Below are 19374 nucleotides of genomic sequence, written 5' to 3' on the forward strand. Positions count from 1 at the left end.
AAAAAAAACTAGACTCTTTCCTTTTCCATGTGTAAACGTTTTCATAAACGCGAGCTCTTTTCTGTTCTCACCCATTGGCACACATAGGCTAGAACCACCTTCTTAACGCTGACTCGGTTGCATTCGAGATCAAAGACAGGAATACTTTCCAAACTCTAAGAAACAGGGACTATCGGTCTTGTTCACCATCGTTCTTCATACCTCTTGGCACGAAGAAGCTACTCAACCAATAATTGCTGGACAAATTCAAGGGGACAAAGAGTAGAGATGACATCTTGGGGACAAATAGCACATAAAAGTAGATTTGGTGCTTCTCTGGTATATGGTTTGATAACAAATAATGATGAAATGAAGTTAATATGTAAAATGTATTTTATATATATTTACGTTTATAATTTGATTCCATTTATTCATTCAACAAATATTTGAGTGGCTACTATCGCCAGGCACTGTCCTAAGTGCTTGGACGCAATCCTCTACTATACTAGAGTGGCAGGTAATGACAAAATAATTAGTTGGCAGAATAAAAAACGAAGCAGATTAAAGGGTATAGCATGTGTGTGCATACATTGTTCTCAGTAGGACAGTCAGTGAAGGCCTCTCTGAGGAAGTGACAATTGAGGAGAGGCCTGAGTGAACTGTGGAAATGAACGTCGATATTTGGAAGATTCTTCCAAGCAGAGGAACAGCAACAATGTCAGCCCTGAGCTGGAAAAGTTCTTGAAATGTTGGAAGCGTAGCAAGAAGGCAATGTGACCGGCTGGTTAAGGGGAGAATACTGGAAATTCTCCCCATTAGGAAATGAAGTTGGAGCGGTAACCAAAGGCCAGATTATGTATGGCGCTGCAGGCCACGGTAAAGATTTGGAATTTTAATCTACGTGTCTTGAGAAGCCTCAGAGAGCCGAGGGTAAGAGAGTGGTGTGGCTGACTGGCTTTGTAAAGGGGTCGTTCCCACTGCTGCGTGGACAGCAGAAGGGAGATGATTGAGCGCGAGAGCAAGGAGGCCAGGAGGAGGCTCTGACAGTGGCCTAGACGGAAGCTGCCGCTGGCCTGGCTGATGGCCGCCATGGAGGTGGTGAGAAAGGGGTTGGGGAAGGAGAGTCAAGACTTGGTTTGGACCAAGTCACTGCACAAATGGTGGTGCCATGTCTAGAGACTGGGAACGACCAAGGGGACAGCAAGCTGGCAAGCGGTAGATTTGGAGTGGGGAGAAGCCAAGGACTCGGTTTTGGACGTTAAGTTTGAGATGCCTTTGAGACGTGCTCAGGGAGATACCAAAGTAGGCAGTTAAATACGTAAGTGGGGTGGTCACAGGAGAAGCTGGGGCTGGGCGCATGAACTTGGGAAACAGATGACATACGCCCCAGAAAGGAAATGCCCCTTGCTACTCTGGTTTTGTTCTCTACCTGCTCCACAGGGCTCGAGTGTGGGCCCTCTTGAACAGATAACATCCGTGGGGACTGAGAGGCACCTTGGAATTGGGATGCCACCAAGAGCAATGCCTCGGGAACCAAGGTGCCACATGTGCTTCCTGCCCTGAAGGGGAGAGGGAGCAGAGCAAGACCCCCAAGCCCCTCACCTCAGGCTGCCACGTCTGCAATGACAGTAATACCACTCGTCACCGGTCCTCCTCCAAGAAAAGGGATGAGCTACTACACAAGACAGTGAGAAGAGCTGCCAGCACCAGTAATAACTGCATGATTGGACCCCAAGGGGAGGGAGCTTCATTTGTATTTAGATGATCAAGTCCTTGAGGGCTGCTCTGTCTTTTGATTATTATTCTCCATGGAACCTGGTACAGTGTGCAGTCGGTCACTGCTGCAGACTCATTGTCTATTTTCAAAGTAGCAAGACTTCAGTCACTAAGTGGAAGCCCACACGTGTGGGATAAATGCAAATGCTTCTTAAGACAAGGCCTCGATTCTTGCCCCTCTCCCGTTAGCTCTCCAACTGCTTTTAGAGATCTTTCTAGAAGCTCATGTCACTTCCTTTCCTAAACCCTTCCAATGACACCCCACGCTTTGGGGATAAATTCTGAGCTCCTTGGTGTGGTTGACAATACGCTACATGATCTACCAACCACTCTTGCCTTAGCCATGGGGTGCTTTCTTATATGCACCCTGTGTTCCAGCAATTAACCATTTTCCCTAACAGTCTAGCAGTGAAATGTTCTCCTGAGAATGACCCTTGCTGCCTTGTCTGCCTAGAGAACTTTAGCTCATTCCTCAAAGCCCGACTTCAAGATCTTCCTCCCTAGTGAAGAATTCACAGACCCATCCAAGCAAAAAGTCTCTCTTGCGTCTACACCAGCACCATACTTAACTTCTCCACTGCAGGACTGTCACACCACATGGCAGTCGTTTAGAAAAAGCCCATCTTTCCTGTTGGATTGTGGACTCCCCCTTGGGAGAGCAATCTAAGGGGTCGTCATCTCTGTTCTCTGCACCTAACGCAGGGCCACGTAAGCAGTGGAAACTTCATACGTGTTTGCTAATTGAAGTGAATGAATGGGCTAGAACGCCAGAGCCTAGAACAAAGTCTGTCCCTCTACGAATACAGCTGGCAGTTCCTGAAGCATTACTGAGATACACAACCATTAGAGAATTATACCACGTAAAAAAAGCCAATCCCCCAAACCTATATACTTACGATTCCATTTATATAACATTCTTGAAATTCAAAATTACAGAAACGAAGAACGGATGAGTGGTTGCCAAGGGTTAAGGAGGAGGCGAGGTGGGAAGGAAGTGGATGTGGCTATAGTATGGCAACTTTCACAGAAATCTTTGCGGTGACGGAGATATTCCGTCACTTGCCGGTGTCGATGGCCTGGTCGTAATATTGCACTATAGTTTTGTAAGAGGTTAATGCGGTAAAAAGATAACAATGGGTATCTGGGATCTCTCTGTGTTGTTTCTAACAACTATGTTAATCTACAATTATCTCAAAATAAAAAGTTTAATTAAAAAAAGAAAGGAAAAAGGAGATTTCACGGTGACCCAGCCAAAGTCAACGAGATGCACGCTGGGGCTCGATGACATCATACTGTGCAGAAAGTGGATTAGTTTGAACCACTGTCAGGTTATCATGAGGTCTATTGGAGCCTCTTACCGAGAGCTTCCTCTGAGGTTCATCCCTACACAAGTCTTTGGCCATAGTGTCTCTCAAGGGCACAAGGCATAGCTTCTTACCGGAGTTAATACAACCGGGTGTCTTGGATGTTCCCGGCATGCATCTGAACGACCCCTGGAGCTGCGTCTAACAGACCGGGTACAGAAATGACACAACCCTGCTGACCATAGGTGATCTTAACCTTGTGAGGCTGAGCACGTAACCCAACGTGTTTACCTGCAGTCAGGCAATACCTAGACAATGTCCGTGACCGACACGTGATTTGCGTAACGTTCTTACCTGGCAGAAGCTTTGAAAACGCTGGCCCTTCCATGCTGACTCCTTGAACAGGAGGCACTGCCTGTCACGTGTGGTAGTACCGGGGAGGTCGGGTCAGGGTGACGTGCGTTCCCGCGCCTGTCAGGGGTTTCTCACTAGAATCTCGGAATGACCCGTGACCCACCTGAATCAGATGAGCCGCGCTCTCTGGGCTGCCGTGTCGGAGGTCATGGCCGTTGATGGCCAACACGCGATCGTTCTCCTCCAGCTGCCCGTGTCGGTCTGCCACGCCGCCGTCCAGCACGTTGAAGACGAACACCCCGGGCTCATCCGCCCTGCGCACCAGTTTTATTCCCAGCTGCTCCTCGGGGCTACTCTTGTTGAGAATCACGTGGAAACTGTCATCCCGGGGTCCGTAGGTATCCAGTGCCTGTCCGTGGTTCCTGCTCCGGAACTTCTGCTCGCGCAGCACGGTCAACCGCAGCACCTGGCAGGGCTGCCGCAGCAGGCGCAGGGCGTAGTTGTGGGGGACGTTGCTGATGTCCATCCCATGGACCTGGGGAGGGAAGCCATCGTGTGGTCAAGCTCCACCTGCCACAACCCAACCTGAGGGGCCCAGGCTCACAGAATAAAGCCTGCTCTGCTCGCATCTCATCCTGTGTCCCATGTCCCCTCTTCCAAGGGTACTTCCAGCCTGCTTTTTTTTTTTTTTTGAGACAGAGTCTCACTGTGTTGTCCCGGCTAGAGTGCCGTGGCATCAGCCTAGCTCACAGCAACCTCAAACTCCTGGGCTCAAGCGATCCTCCTGCCTCAGCCTCCCGAGTAGCTGGGACTACAGGCATGAGCCACCATGCCCGGCTAATTTTTTCTATATAGTTTTAGTTGTCCGATTAATTTCTTTCTATTTTTAGTAGAGACGGGGTCTCGCTCTTGCTCAGGCTGGTCTCAAACTCCTGAGCTCAAACAATCCACCCGCCTCGGCCTCCCAGAGAGCTACCAGCCTGCTTTCTTAGCGTTACCTGAACCACCTCTTCAGGCCTCTATGAGTGGACACCATCCTTGTTCTTCCGCAGGGCTACAGATTTATTTACAGAATCCTGACCAACAGAATCCTGTTGCCTGCCAAACTTATTTTTTAGCTGGTAGGAGTAGAGGGAAGGAAGAAAGGTAGGAAAAAGCAAGAGAAGAAAAGAATTTTTCTCGTGTGACTAAGTCAAATGATTAAACAGCTGTTCAAACCAAGCTGAGTTGACATTTTCTTTCCAAAAATCTCCAGCAAAGCCTTTCTTCCTGGGCTGCCCATATGAGAACTTGTAATCCTCACCACTGTGTGTGTGTGTTTGTGTGTATGAGAGAGAGGATGCACATGTGTGATCATGTCTATGAGTGTGTGTGAAATGTGGGTGACATTGTGTCAGGTCTCGAGGTGGTCACCTACAAGGCCTCTTGCCCATGTTCTCAACAGAAGAGAAAAAAATCCTTGCACAGTTTCAAACAAACTGATGTGAAAGGAAGTTTCCAGGCTCTTTTACTGAAAGGCTGAATCATTTTATAATGCTACTTAGACACCCTTAAGTTTGGCCCTCTCGTTTGCGCCTCACTAACGATCTGCAGGTCTAATGCCGCACTCGGCTTTCCGGTTTTAATTACTCCAGCGATGCAGGCCCAGCCCGGAGGTTGCAGCCCCCAAGGTAGTCACCGTGCTGGAAGGAAACAATTGCACAGCAAGCGCTGCACTCTGTGCTGCAGGAGGGAAGCCCTGTGGAGGAGAAACGACCTTGAATTTCTGCAGTTTCAGAAGATTTCTTGTATTTGCAGCCGATGGTTAAAGAAGGCTCGGAATGCACCTACAAAGGCCTTCCCTGAGTACACAATCGCCTGTTCTCTGCTGCACGTCTAGGAAGGATGGAGGTTCCTCATGCAAAGACAAAGCTCACCACTCTTGGCCAAGCTCAGGTGAGCAGAGCACCCAAGGTGGCAGGGCCTGGTTCCCCCATCGCACCCAGGACAAGAGAAGGTGAGGGCTGCCGGCTAAACACTCCTGGCAGCCCTTTTGCCTGGAAGTGCCAGCAGATGGCCACAAGAATCAGAACGTTTTGTTATGCAGCCCTCCCAGGCAGCAGTTTCCACTAGAGCTAGAAGATGTGCACAGCGTCGCTGATCATACCCTGACTGTCCCCGAGGGCCCTGCCTCGGACTCCACCTCTGAGACCGGCGGGAATTTCGGCATTTCTGCAAAAACTGCTTTCAATTATTTCTCCTTATTCCAATCAGTTTGCCAAAGAAACAGCGCAGGATGTGACAGGAGCTGGTCCCTGAGCAGCCTAGAGGGGAGGGGATAAAACTGTTATCTGCCCATCAGCTGGGAAATATACGAGCAGGGAGGGAGTTCTTGTCACTTTTGGCACACGTTTCACTTCTGTCTGATAAACAACTCTTCCTTCCTCCTTTTTTGCTCTGAAAATTCCTCCTTAAAGTCCTCCCCTTCCACCAAGCCTCAGAGGACAGCAACGCCCAAGCATTCTGCTCCACCACCTGTCTCCCCCGGAATGTCTCTGGGTTGGTGGAAATAGCTGAGCAATTATTTTTATTTTCTTGGAGGGCCGTTAAACCCTAGGAAATTTGCTTTAGAAAGGTCTGTGAATGTGATTGGATAAAATACAAAATGTTCCACTCATCTGCTCTAAAAACAATTTAAGAAAACATATGCTCCAGTTTTATTTTATTTTCGTGTTGCTTAGAGGAGGAGAGATAAAAAGCAGGAGAAAGGAGAAGAAAGAGGCAATGAAGAAGAGGGGGAAGAAGATGAAAAAAGCTAGAAGGAAGAAGGGAGAGGAGGAGACAAAGGTTTATAACAGAGAGAAAGGAGAAGAGAGGGAAAGAGCAAGAAAGAGACGAAGATCTATTTCAATTGAATCACAAATCCCATATGAAGAGTCCTAACAACATAACAACTATGAAAAGTGACTGTCCATATTTATTTTCCCTCATTCCTTCATCCATCCATCGCTTATTTGCTCCAAAGGGTTTCATATCAAGTCCCTTGCCCCAGCCGCACGGCCGCGGCGTCTACCTTCAGGATGATGTCTCCTGGCAGGAGCCGGCCGTCTCTGGCAACCGCCCCGTCACGATAAATGTGTTGGATGACGATGTGGACCAGTGGGGTCTCACTGCCTCCCACGAGCCTAATGGAGAGACTTTCATTGGGATCGACCCGTCGGATCCTGATGCTGGTAATTTCGCCATCTGGAATCAGGTGATACAACCTTGGGAAGACTGGAATGGAGAAAGACAGTATTTATTTAAGACACCCACCCGGTGCACATTTCCAACCACTCTTCTTCTTGCCAAACTTTGGCTCCAGCCAAACTAAACTATTCATTGTTCCTCACGCATGTTTTCTACTTTCCTGCCTCCGTGCCAGTGTAAGTATCTCTGCCTGGAATGTTTTTCGTCCTGGGCCTAAACCCAAATTTTCCTGCAAGGCCTGCATGTAATAATCCCTTCCAATTAAACTCTACCCTGATCCCCTTTCTCTTTCCCTTGCTCCGTCCAAACATCCCACTTCCTATACAGCTTTCTCGCCATTTCTCACGGCAACCCAACCTTCTGTTACTGTTATTCGTGCCTACTTCTTATACCCCACGTCGGACTGTACAACCTTTCAGGGCATAACTTCCGGCTGCTCTGTGGTTCTGCACACAGGGGCTTCCAGCTGATGTTTATTCCGTGAATGGGAATGAATAAATAGTCTTTACGGAGTGAACTGCAGTTTCATCATTTGCTTATTGAGATACAAAAACAGAACCAAACTGCTCGTTCTTCTACTCTCTCAGATCATTTTGAAAATTTCTTCCTTAAAGACCCTGCTTTTCAGGCTTGGGGAATTATCAGTTCCCTCTACAAGAGGCTGTTGTCAATAAAGGGAGGCTAAGAGATCCGATTCACGATCAGGAAGAGGTCAGCGCCTCGCTGGTGGCTTCAGGAGGTTTGTCCCTGAGCTGCCCGAATCACCGAATTCAGAGCTACAAGGGGATTCGAAGATCATCTAGGCTGGTGCTTTCAAACTATTTTTTTTTTTTTTTTTTGAGACAGAGTCTGGCTCTGTTGCCCTGGCTAGAGTGAGTGCCGTGGCGTCAGCCTAGCTCACAGCAACCTCAAACTCCTGGGCTCAAGAGATCCTCCTGCCTCAGCCTCCTGAGTAGCTGGGACTACAGGCGTGCACCACTGTGCCCGGCTAATTTTTTCTGTATATTTTTAGTTGTCCAATTAATTTCTTTCTATTTTTAGTAGAGACGGGGTCTCGCTCTTGCTCAGGCTGGTCTCGAACTCCTGAGCTCAAACAATCCGCCCGCCTCGGCCTCCCAGAGTGCCAGGATTACAGGCGTGAGCCACCGCGCCCGGCCTCAAACTATTTTTTGACTGAGGAATCTGCTTTCTCCATGAAATCTTTTGCAGTTCCCTCTCACCTCCCACCCCACTGTGACCACATAGCGAAGAGGAGCTGCTCTAGCTGCTGTGTAGCTTGACAGTGACAGGTCTTCATTTCATAAGTGAGGACATTTCAGCTGAGCGGGGGAGAGTGAAGTAACTGGCTGGACATCGCAGAGCCAGGTGGTCCTGAGAGCCAGGTCAGAACCCGGGGCTCCGGGTGCCCATCACTCTGGTCCCTGGAGCCAGGCGACAGTCCACGAGGGGCGTGCCCTATGGACCTACAAGCTGGCAGCACCAACCGTCACTGCTCCTCCGCTTCCGTCCGAACAGAAGGTCCAGAGGGCAGGGACAAGCCATGGGAACGAGCCACACCTACTGCAGTAGAAAAAGTGGCTCCTCCGAGCGGTTTCAGGCTCGAGTTCGGATGTGGAAGGCCGCGATGCTTCTGTCTCCTGTAGCTGCTGGCGGCTGCCTCTGCCCCGAGAGTCTCATGTAATTATGTCATCTGGAAAGATCAAACACTGCAGGCCTGGTTCTGTATAATCTACCCTTTGTGACTATTTTCAAAACCCATGACCTGAGCTCATTTTTCCTGATGAACTAATGAGTCCTCAACTCTCTAGGAATGATAAAGAAGGAAAATGATTTCTAAGTATTGTAGAGCATGGTTAACAAAGTAATTGAATGGCCAGAGGAAGACTGAGACATTGTCAGAGTGGGTCCTTAACCTTCATTTGGATTTAATTTAATATAAGTGATTGGCTTTGCTGTAAGGCAGTGGGTAGCTGTCTTAATTGGTCAGTTCCTGGTGCTAACGGTACTTGATTGAGTTCAATCAATGTTTAAACTACCTTGATTACATTAAGTAGGCTACACACAGGCGTTTGTTGGAACATGTCTGGTATTAACAAGGGAATGGAAATTTTTATTCTTTTCTTTTTGAGACAGAGTCTCACTCTGTCTCCCTGGGTAGAGTGTGGTGGTATCATCATAGCTCACAGCAACCTCAAATTCCTCAGCTCAAGTGATCTTCCCGCCTCAGCCTCCCGAGTAGCTGGGACTACAGACACGCCCAACAACACCTGGCAAATTTTTCTGTTTTTAGCAGAGACAGGGTCTCACTCTTGCTCAGGCTGGTCTTGAACTCCTGACCTCAAGCGATCCTCCCGCCTTGGCCTCCCAGAGTGTTAGGATTAGAGGCCTGAGACATTGAGCCCAGGTGGAAATTTTTTAAATCATTTTGAACAAAGAAAGATTTGGAAATAATCATGAAAGCCGATTTTCCCTCCCCACCTCTCTCCCAACAGATTTATAAAAACTGCTCCCAAACCTAAACTACTCAAGGATGTTTGATACTCGAAAGGATAATACCTACTCACACCTGTAAATGATGTTAATTAGAGCAACACCAATGAAATTCTAGTAACTTTGGAGAATTAAAGCAATTTTTAAACTGTCAAGCTTGTATCGGTCTAAAAAGAAAAAAATTTGTTCAATATTGTGTCCTCACCCAAGAACTAAAGGATATAACAATTACTATTATTTACCGAGACTTTATTATATGCTGGGCATTGCACTGAGCAATTTGAATGTGTTTTTTGTTTAGTCCTCACAGTAACCCTATGAAGTGGATTATTAATATCCCCATGTTTTTAGATGAAGAAACTCTGAAGCTGAGAGCAGTGAAGTAACCCAGCCAGGTCACGCAGCTGATGAACGGTGGGCCCAGCCTCTCTGCCGACATAGACGGATACACCATGCCCGGAAGAGTTCACCAGACTAACTGCAGGGTGCTGAAGCAATGAGACCCTGAGGCCATTTCTGAAAGCTTTGCTGCCTCACAAATCCTGCAAAGACGTCGATACCAGCCTAGCTGAGTCTTAACACCTCACCCGCTCGAGAGTTTGCCTCCTGATGTGTCTGAGGAAATTCCTTCTCTCCCACTCCACCCCCCTGCACACACGACAAGGCCGCTACCTTCATCTTCCGGAAACAGGTTCCAATCCCACAACAGCGCGACACAAGAGCCTTCCGGTGTGTTCCCCGCCCCCAAATCAAGTACCAACTCCAAAATGGCATTCAAGACCCTTCTCCTCTGGCCTTAACCTCCTCTCCTGCCACTTTCCAACACACAGTCAACACCCCCTGCCACAAACCTTCAATCTGTGAAAATAAAATGAGGCATGCCTGCCTGTATTTTCTTTTCTTTCAGTCTTGAATGAATCCCTCGATGCCAGCAACTGGATTTTATGACCTTTACATAAAATGACAGTGCCTAGGCCAGTGCTTTACACATAATAACCTCTCTTTAAAATGTTTACGCAATAAATATGCAAATAAATCTTATTCAAGTAGTAGAATACTTTACAAGGAGTGGAATTAAGGAGTCTTTAACAAGAGGAAGAGACCGGCAGAAAGGAAGTCATAATCCTTTCATGCAGTCATTGCGTAAATGTTCAGTGAACGCTATTACGTGCCAGATATCGTGTTAAGCCTTGAGAACAAAGATTCAGAAAAAGTGTGTCTGCCCTCCTTACAGGTACAGTTACAATGAAAGGTGATCATTAGTAAGACAGGTTACAGGTGCTTTGAGAACACGAAGGAAGGGTGGCTGAGGGAGTCAGGGAGGGCTTCCAGGAGGAGGCACAGCCTATGCTGAACCTGGAAGGAGGGATCGGAATGCCAGCTGGAAGGCGAGTGGGCGTGCAGGTTGGACAAGAGCAGGGAGGTGAGAGACAGTATTTACAGGACTGTAGTAGGTTCAGAGTAGTTACAGCACGCAGTGTGTGTGTGCGGGGGGAGAGGTGATCGTGAGTAAGCAAGAAGGGGTCTTATGAGACTGCGCATGAATTTTTGAAGGTATAATAAATACGGTAGTTGGAGCTCTACCTCCCACCCCACAAGAGTAAAGGGCAGTATAATCCAGTGGTTAAGACAGTGGGCTCTGCAGCCAGAAGATCTCAGTTAAAATCTTAGTTCTGCCATTTTCTAGCTGGGTGACTGGGCTAGTTACCCAATCCCTTTGGGTCTCAGTTTTCTCAATGGGAGAAATGGGAACGATAATTCTCATCCCTTAGCACTCTTGTGGCATCTAAATGACTTAGAGCAGTACCCGCACATGGGAACAGCTCAATTAAAAAAAAAAAAATATTACTCCTCCTCCTCTAAAGTTCTAATACATAATTCTAAAGTTCTAATATAAAATGAAAAGAAAGGAGTGGACAATATTTCCTCAGCTGCATTCATACTGGAGAAAGCATATAGGATCTAAGATCCAATAACGTTCTTTGCATGAATTCTAGAGCCACACTACCTGGATTCAAAGTTTAGCAAGGTAATTTGGAACAAGGTAAGCAACGCTCTGTGCTTCCATTTCCTTATCTGTGAAACAGGGATAATAACAGTAGCTACTTCATGGGGTTGTTGAGGTTTAAATGAGGAAATGCATGTAAAACACTCAGCATCACTCCTGAAACACAGCTGGAATAAGAGTAAACACTTACATAGCATTTACTATGTGCTGGGCATTGTTTTAAATGCTTCTCACTCATTAACTGTAATTATTCTTCTTGATATGCACAACACTAGCACAAGAAGGGTTCTAACACCTTTTCCCCTCAATCAATATAGAAAGTATTTATGTTTTTAGTTACTTACAAGAGAATTAGGCTAATCAAGATAAAAAATATGTATTTTATATCCTTGGGAAGAAAGGGGTCGTAGAAGGTGTTTGGTGGCCAAGTTGTCATCACCCCTGAGGTCACCCCAGAAGCCCAGCCCACATGCGGCCCCATGGTGGAGTTCATTTACCTTCAGGGGTGGTAGTATTTTGAGAATTTTCCCTGCTCTGGTCAGCTTGGTTGGCAACTGTACTCCCACTCTTCGTCCTTCGAAGAACACTCAAAGCTCGATTTATTTTTTTAAAAGATCTACTTCTGATAGTGGATCGCTCAAAGGGTCGTGCTGAGAAAAAGAGACAAGGTACAGTAGCTATATGTTAATAGAAATCATCTTTTAGGTAAAGACATATAATAAAACGTTAACAGCGATTACCTCTAGGTGGTAGGATTATAGAATTTGCTCACCTATATTTTCTAAGTTTTCTACAGTGAAATATGTATAGCTTGTTTTAAAAGTCTGCTTTTCTTTTTTTCTGGGCTGAGCTGAACATAATAGCACTTTTCCTGAGCAGTATGGCTGGGAAGTTACTGACACTGCCGGAGCGATGAATCATGACGTCTGGTTCCAACCCCTGTCACCAAGTCAGATTATACACAGTTTTAACGATCTGAGGTACTTGTGGTTTCATTTCACTTTGGAGAATTGGACATTGGGCTGCCGCCAAAACTACCAGAACGATTTCTCCTTAAAAAACATTTCTAGAACTTTCCACAGTAAGTATTCCGCAGGGAGCAATCCCAAGGCAAGGAGCCCATTCCCGGGCAAACACCCATTTGACTCACCCCTAGTTCGGTTGCTCCGGCCAGAGTCGGACGGGCTGTGCGCTGGCTGGCCGTCCTCCGCCGTGGACACGTAGGCAGGGTTGTCCAGGCCAGGCTCGTCCGTCATTAAGGAGATGGTGGCAGCTGCAGAAATCTCCGGGGAGAGTGCCGTCGCCGTGAGGCTCACACAGCCGTCTGCACAGCCATCTTGCGAGCGCCTCTTCCTGTCTTCCGTCAGGCCATAGTGGGAGGCACCTTTACAGCTACGACAAAACCAGCACGGACGTTAGAAAGTCTTGGGCTTTGCCGGATTGTTCAGACAGTCGTTTACTGTACTTGTTAGACTCAGGACTTGATTTGCTCGTCCCTACGTTCCCCTCCCTTTTCACACGGGGGTACTCACTATACACTTGCCAACCAAACGAATAAACGATCGGAGGCAACTTTTAAAAGATGCCCATTGCATTCTCTTAAAGCAATCTCTACGCTGGAATTTTCTGGAATGTGAATTTACGAAGGTTGTCATGGTGTCTACAAGACTAGGGATTGAGGCTGGTCATCTTCAACTGTTGGGTAATTCTTTCCTGCTGGTGTTTATTTCGATCGTGAAAGCCCTTAGTCACACTCTCACTCCTGTCTTTTGGGTTTTGCTCCCACAGCAGTGAAAATAAATATGAAGCTCCTCCCAGATTCCATATTTAATTGTCCGTGGAAACAGAATCACCCTCGCCACGAAGCCACGGGACTTGACTCGGCCTTGCTGTCCTCTAGAGGCCAGTTTGGTGGCTTCCATGCTCTGCCTCTGGGCTGGTCTGAAAGGGCCTCCCTCTTGTGCCTCAGAGAGGCCAAGGCCAGAGGCTGGGGGCTCCCGTGCCCTGAAAAATGTCATTCATTGTCATATCTTCCAGCATTGGGAGAGTAAAACAACTTTTATGGTTTTCCACAAAAACATATTTGTCTCTATCTGTTCACCATCCATGTTACAAAGCAAAACAACAACCAAACTCTGTGTGAAAGGCAAGTTATTGGTGCAATAGAGAGAAGTAGAAAAAGAACATACCCAAAGCTCAGGAGACCAAGGTTTGAGCCAATCCAGGTTCATATTTTCCCATGAACGTACTCTACTTCCATTGCCACTGAGCAAGTTGTTTCAGCTCATAGGCTAGGTTTTGGTCAGGAAATGGTGATGATAATTTAACTGATTGCACCGTGGTAAGGATAGCTACAGGTAGCCATGCCAGCCTCCAAAACTGTTGTGAAGGCAGAAATCATACCAATAAGCCCCTGTAAAAAGTGGCTATTTGCATATAATGGATGCACCAATTATAAATTCTTAGAAAACCCTATATGATTGAGCTATTTTAAACAACCCATTGAAGGCTCAAATAACCCATCTGAGTGACGCTTGATGTTTTTGAAAGTAAACAGAATCGAATACCTGTCTACAGTTGATACGCACATATGATTTATACTGCCCGTAGAACCACAGAACGGGCAGGGTGGAAGATCCTATTATCCGGGTCTGAATCCTCACTCTGAAATTTACCTATCTGGGTGATCTGGGGAAATTTTACTCATCTGGCTAAACTTCCTAATCTGCACATACTTTTTGGATTACCGTGAGATTTGACTGACATTAATTCTTATCAAGGGTTTAGTACTTTGCCAGATATTGTCAGTTCTCACGAGATTATAGCTATTTCTGCAATTCATTCTAAGATGCTCATTTCGTCATACTTTAAAGTGTCTGAGATCAGGATGCGTCTGTGATCGATGGGGTTGGATGGTTTCTGTTGCCGAGTGGCAGTTACAATGCAGACACCATTGCACGAACATGGCAGTCGCAGGCGTCCCTGTCATTTTCATTGAGTTGTATATACACTTGATACTACACCATTGAGTCCGACTGCCATTTAAATGTCTTAGAAAAGATTACATAATGATTCAACACTAAAATGAAAAGTTACAGTATAAGCTTCAAAAACAGAGCAGCAGGGCGTAAATTTGATATCGACGAAGCAAATATTTATGGTTAGCAGAGAATCACAGTTCCAAATTCTCTTGCGAAGAGACAAACAAATGTTTTATTTGCTCGGAAAGAAAGATATCCACTAAGGGAAATGAAAAGTGCTGTTACGTTTCGTTGCTGAGAACATTCAAAAGGCTTGCCTATTTCACGCCAAGCAGCACAACCAAGGACAGCGGAAGTTGCCAACGTTGTCTAAATGGATTTCAAAGCCACAAGGGGACTGGTGTGACCAATCTATACATCATGGGTGTATCTTTAAAGGTGTTTTGGGATTGTTTAACTGGTGGCCCATTTTGAAGTGTTCTTTTCTTGCTGGTACGTGAAATATGATGTTTCTTGTAATCAACGGCATCTTAGGTTAGATGAAATGTGGTTTTAATATTAGTAGAAAAGGACTTTGGTTACACAACCTTCAGTCCTCATTTCTAGAAGAGGAAACAGGCCTCCAACTTGCACGGCTAGTGCTTGTCCTCGCTGGAAGAGTTCAAGCTCCCTGCTTGAATTGGTGAGGTTTTACTGTACTGATTAGCTACGTTGGCTTGGAATTATTCTGCTCAAAAATAGTAAAGTGGTTGATATGGGAAACTAAAAAACCGGAAGAAACACTGTGTGATGGAAAAAATGAAAGCCAGCATGCATTTAGGCAGCTCCAAACTCATAAATATGTGAATGGAACACTTCCATGCAAGCTGGCAGTGTCTGGTTAGCAAGGCCTGGAAGGAAGTTCCTACACTATTTAGTTGGTCTGGAAACAGTCTTTTCCAGGGCCGTGGCCAGCAGTGCCCTTGACCATGTGCCCTGCCAGAGCAGGAAATTAATATTTCAGTTGGACATATGGCTGGCAAAGGCACAAGCCCTGGCTTTCTTGGAGGGGACATAGCATATCCTCGTGAAAGAAAGTGGCATCTCATTCTGCTGACTCATCAATGAAGAGGGCTAAGGTATTTTTAAATTATCTGAATCCCAAGATGATACCATTGAGAAACTATTGTTGTTTCAAATTCTTGAGGTTCTAAAGATACATTTTTGAGTCCAGGAAAGAACATTCTCATAAAATGGGTAATTATCCTCCCCTTTGGTCTCATATCCCAGCTGTCCCTATAACTGCCGGGGAAGGTGCAGAATCTAGATTTAAACATTCAGACTCAGAAGCTTCGTGCAAAAAAGGTTGAGCTAAAGCAACTCATGCCTGTGTAACGTTAGCTTTCTCCAGCCTCTCGGCTCAGCTCGACCCCGAGGCACAGAGTGACCTGTGAAGGCAGCAGCTCGTCCTTACCAATCACCGCTCTTGTCGCGACTAACACTAGGGCCTCCGGACTCACAGGCAGGAGAGGGAAGGACAGGGAGGTGCCGATTAGCATTGGCCAGAACAGGAACGCACGTGAACCCCGGGTTGTGTTCGAAGCAAGCAGGATTTACGCTCTCTCAGCTACGCTGAGCACAGAGTACTCGCAGGTGGTGATGGGCAATGACCATGAACTTGAAGGACGAACACAGAAAACCGTTTTTCAACCCAACCACAAACTTTGGACGTACCATCTGTTCAAACAAGCGAGTCTGAAGGTCAGTTTTCTTGGTGATAATGAAGTTGGGGTCCTGAGCCCCTTTATCAAAGCAAGCAGAGGCCAATCAGTCTTGATATACGAATGCCGACACTCGTGCTGGAATTTTTGTCTTTTTTTTTGTTTTTCGCAGGGGTGCATAGAAGAGGAAATGAACCTCCCTGCTGCAAATCTCCAGAGTCTGTGAGTTCACAGCTAGTGGGAGCTGGAGACGAGGCCCAATTCGGAGGTTCCGATGGGGCGTCCTACACAGTGCTTCGCCACCCGGTCTGCAGGGGGGGCCTCCTTTTGACCGTGGACTCGTCCATTTATGATAGAAGAGTAAGAGTTGCCCATAAGACAGCCAGCCTCGTACCCTCAGCATCACGGTCTGGCCAGCCGCACGACCTCCCTTTGCTCCAGCTCCCCTCACGTCCTTTCTCCCTCGGTTCACTTCTGTGTTGGGTCAACACTGAGCTGGCCCCGCACACCCCGAATGTGTCAGCTGCCCAGTCTGATCCGACTTCGATCCAGGGCTCGTACGCTCGTGTGCCAGTTGGGTGGGGAAACGAGGGAGGCCCGGCCACAGGGGACCTTACGAGTGGCGCTGCCCGTCTCAAGGACACAGCCGTGCCCCAGAGCTCCCCTGACCGCTAAGGCGGCCGACCAGCCCCGTGTTGCCGGAGCGAGCGGTTTGGCTGCCAAAAATCCAGTTTTTAATGTGAGATCTCTTGACTTTTCAGTGTTGGCCACGAATTCAGAATTTTTAAAAAACACCGCGTGGTCCAAAGCAAACACAGGCGCAGGCCAGATCCATCTCCCGGGACGGCACATTCCAGCCTCTGGTAAGGAGAAGACTGCCAGCTCGGGGAGGTGGGACCCGCTTCTCCTTTCTCAGTCTGGGAAGCGACACTACCCTCCTCTTCCTCTGCCCCCATGTCCCTCCCTCCCCACTGAGTGAGGGGGTGTGCACGCACAGGCCAGAAGGCCCCCGAATGCCTCCTCTATAATTATTTGCCCCAGCCCCACTTCCAAGCCAGTGCAAGAATGAGAGAGTGAATTCTCAACTGTTCCTTTGCTCAGGAGGGAGCCAACAGCTTGCCCAAGGCTATCGTTCAACGGGAGAGGGAGACGTTGGACCCGATGGGCGTATTCTTTCTCCCAGGCGAAGAGACTGGACATGCGGGAACTTTGGGGGGAGGCGAGTTCCCCTGACGACAGGGGGGTGTCGGCCGCAGCCACTGCTCTGAGCAGGACGACCGATTCTCAAACCCTGCTCAAAGTGGGGTTCCCCGGGCCACGCTGGGAGACTGCCGCAGGAAAGGACACGGTCGCTGTGAGAGCAACGGGCTCTCCCTGTGTCCTCGGGTCCAGCAAGCGGGAACAGGCCATCGGGAGGCTCAGGAACCCGCAGCGCACTGGCTCTGCCAGGGGGCTGGCGACCCCAGAGCTGAGAGTGGGCCCCGGTCACGTGTGCTCAGTCCTCAACTCCATGTCCAGGGCCACCCCCACCCTGGTCCTTCCCACACCACATGCCTCCCTTCCCACCCCCTGCCCAGTACCTCTTAACCACGTCGGGACAGTTTCTTTTCACTCAAAAACTTCCCAGAGAAACACTTCCCGCTGCTCACGGGACCGAGTCCCGACTCCTTGTGCCGACACATCCTGGGCGCTGTCATTGATCACGGCCTCACCTACAGAGCCTGGCACCCCAGAGCGGGGTTTGGCGGAGGACGGCTAGCGTGCTACATGTTGTGCTGTACGTGGGCGGTCGCGCTGACCCCGCCGGCTGTCCTCTGTACCGCTTATGCCACCTCACCTCGCCTCGCACACGAGGATTTGGAAGTCAGGGGGGAGAAAAGCCCTGTCCACGTTCGCACGGCGGAGCCAGGATCTGGATCCAGGCTGGGGGTTCCGTGCTCGCTCGCCTCGCATGGCCTGCCCTCCAGCCCTGGACTCCAGGCTGGTACACCCAACTGTCCGCTCCCCGTCTTCACTCGGATGTCTGACAGGCAGCTCAAACTTCACGCCTGCATCCTCCCTCCCAACCCAGCTCTTCCCCCAGCCTCCCCGTTTTATTCAACAGCACCTTGCATCCTTCCTGTTGTTTAGGCCGAAGACCTCAGACCCATCCTTAATGCCTTCCTTTCTCTGGAGACCCCGAATATAACCCAGCATGAAATATTCAGAATCCGACTACCTCTCACTACTTCCACCGCTGCCACCCTGGTCCGAGCCACCACCGCCGGGCCCTGGATTACTGCAACGGCCTCCCCAGAGGGGTGCTGCTCCCACACTGCTCCTTCCCCGTCTGTCCTCAGCAGAGCAGCCAGTGACCCTCTGAGAACGGCTCTCCATTTTAACAATGCGGAAGGCCCTTACGATGGCCCGCGAGGCCCAGCATTTCCTGACTGCTCTCACTTCTGATCTCGCATCTCCATCCCTGTCTCATTCGACCCCGTGAATCCTCGAGCTTGCCCAGCACATTCCTGCCGCAGGGTCCCTGCGCTCTGCTGTTGCCCCCCGCCCGCCCCCAAATACACCTTCCCAGACTCCCGCCTGATTGCTCCCTCATCTCCTTCGGGCCTGATTCCAACCCACCTTCCCAGACCACCTATTTAAACAGCAGCTTCTATTGGGACACGTCCTATCGCTGCTTATTTTTCCTCTATAGAATGTGAGCTCCGAGGGGCAGGGATTTGGGTTCTACTTTGTTAACCGTTATATCTCCAGTGCCTTAAAAAATGTCTAGCATATAGAAGGTGCAAAATACATGATTTTTGAATGAAAGAATGACTCTCGCTAGTGAAATAACTAAAGCAAGGACACAGACAAAGAAATGAACTAAATAAACTACCTACACAAACCAAGCAACTGACACAAAAAAGATGTGTGTCTACCCACCCAAAGCAACCCCCCCCCCGGCCTGCCCGGGCTCGGAAGAAACACACACACCGCCTCGGAGCACAGCAGCCTCAACAAAAGAACGACGAACCACCAACAAAAAAGCAGAACAACTAATAATAAATAAGGACTGCTAGAACAACCACAATAAAAGAAAAACAACCACAAGAATAAGCACAAAAAACATAATAATAAAAAAAAATAAAGGAGGACCAACAACATGGCGCATCACGCCAATAATACCAACACGCGAGGAGGAGAAGAGAGGAGCACCAGAGCACAACAAGAAGACAACACCAGCAGCAACAAGAAGAACACACCACCACAAAAAAAAAAAAAAAAAGCAACCAGGCGTGGTGCACCACGCCAGTACCACCAACTACGCAGGAGGAGGAAGCAGGAGCACCGCAGCACACCAGGAGGAGGACGCTGTGAGCTATGATCACACCGCTGCACTCTAGCCCAGACAACAGGGTAAGATCCTGTCTCAAAAAAACCGAATTGAGGGACAAAATTTTAAAACCTATATATACCATCCAAAGAACATATTTAATGAATCTAAATTCTAAATGCAGCAACACTTTCTATGCCCGAAAACTATGATATGAGGACATTTATTGAGAGATTGAAAT

At 48.1% G+C, this 19374-nt stretch overlaps 1 protein-coding gene across 2 annotated transcripts in view; it reads right to left on the reverse strand.

The window, feature by feature from the left end:
* The window catches only part of LNX1 (ligand of numb-protein X 1, E3 ubiquitin protein ligase), a 108539-nt gene that overhangs the window by 28862 nt on the left and 60303 nt on the right, over positions 1 to 19374 (reverse strand). For both annotated transcript variants that reach the window (XM_012641117.1, XM_012641118.1), the window contains 4 exons: positions 12290 to 12531; positions 11637 to 11789; positions 6466 to 6668; positions 3577 to 3948 (listed from right to left, as the gene is read on the reverse strand). In XM_012641117.1, the coding sequence (XP_012496571.1) occupies positions 3577 to 3948; positions 6466 to 6668; positions 11637 to 11789; positions 12290 to 12531 (970 nt within the window). The remainder of the gene's footprint in view (positions 1 to 3576; positions 3949 to 6465; positions 6669 to 11636; positions 11790 to 12289; positions 12532 to 19374) is intronic.

The sequence above is a fragment of the Propithecus coquereli genome, unplaced genomic scaffold (genome assembly GCF_000956105.1).
Source record: "Propithecus coquereli isolate 6110/MARCELLA unplaced genomic scaffold, Pcoq_1.0 Scaffold162, whole genome shotgun sequence".
Classification (NCBI taxonomy): domain Eukaryota; kingdom Metazoa; phylum Chordata; class Mammalia; order Primates; family Indriidae; genus Propithecus; species Propithecus coquereli.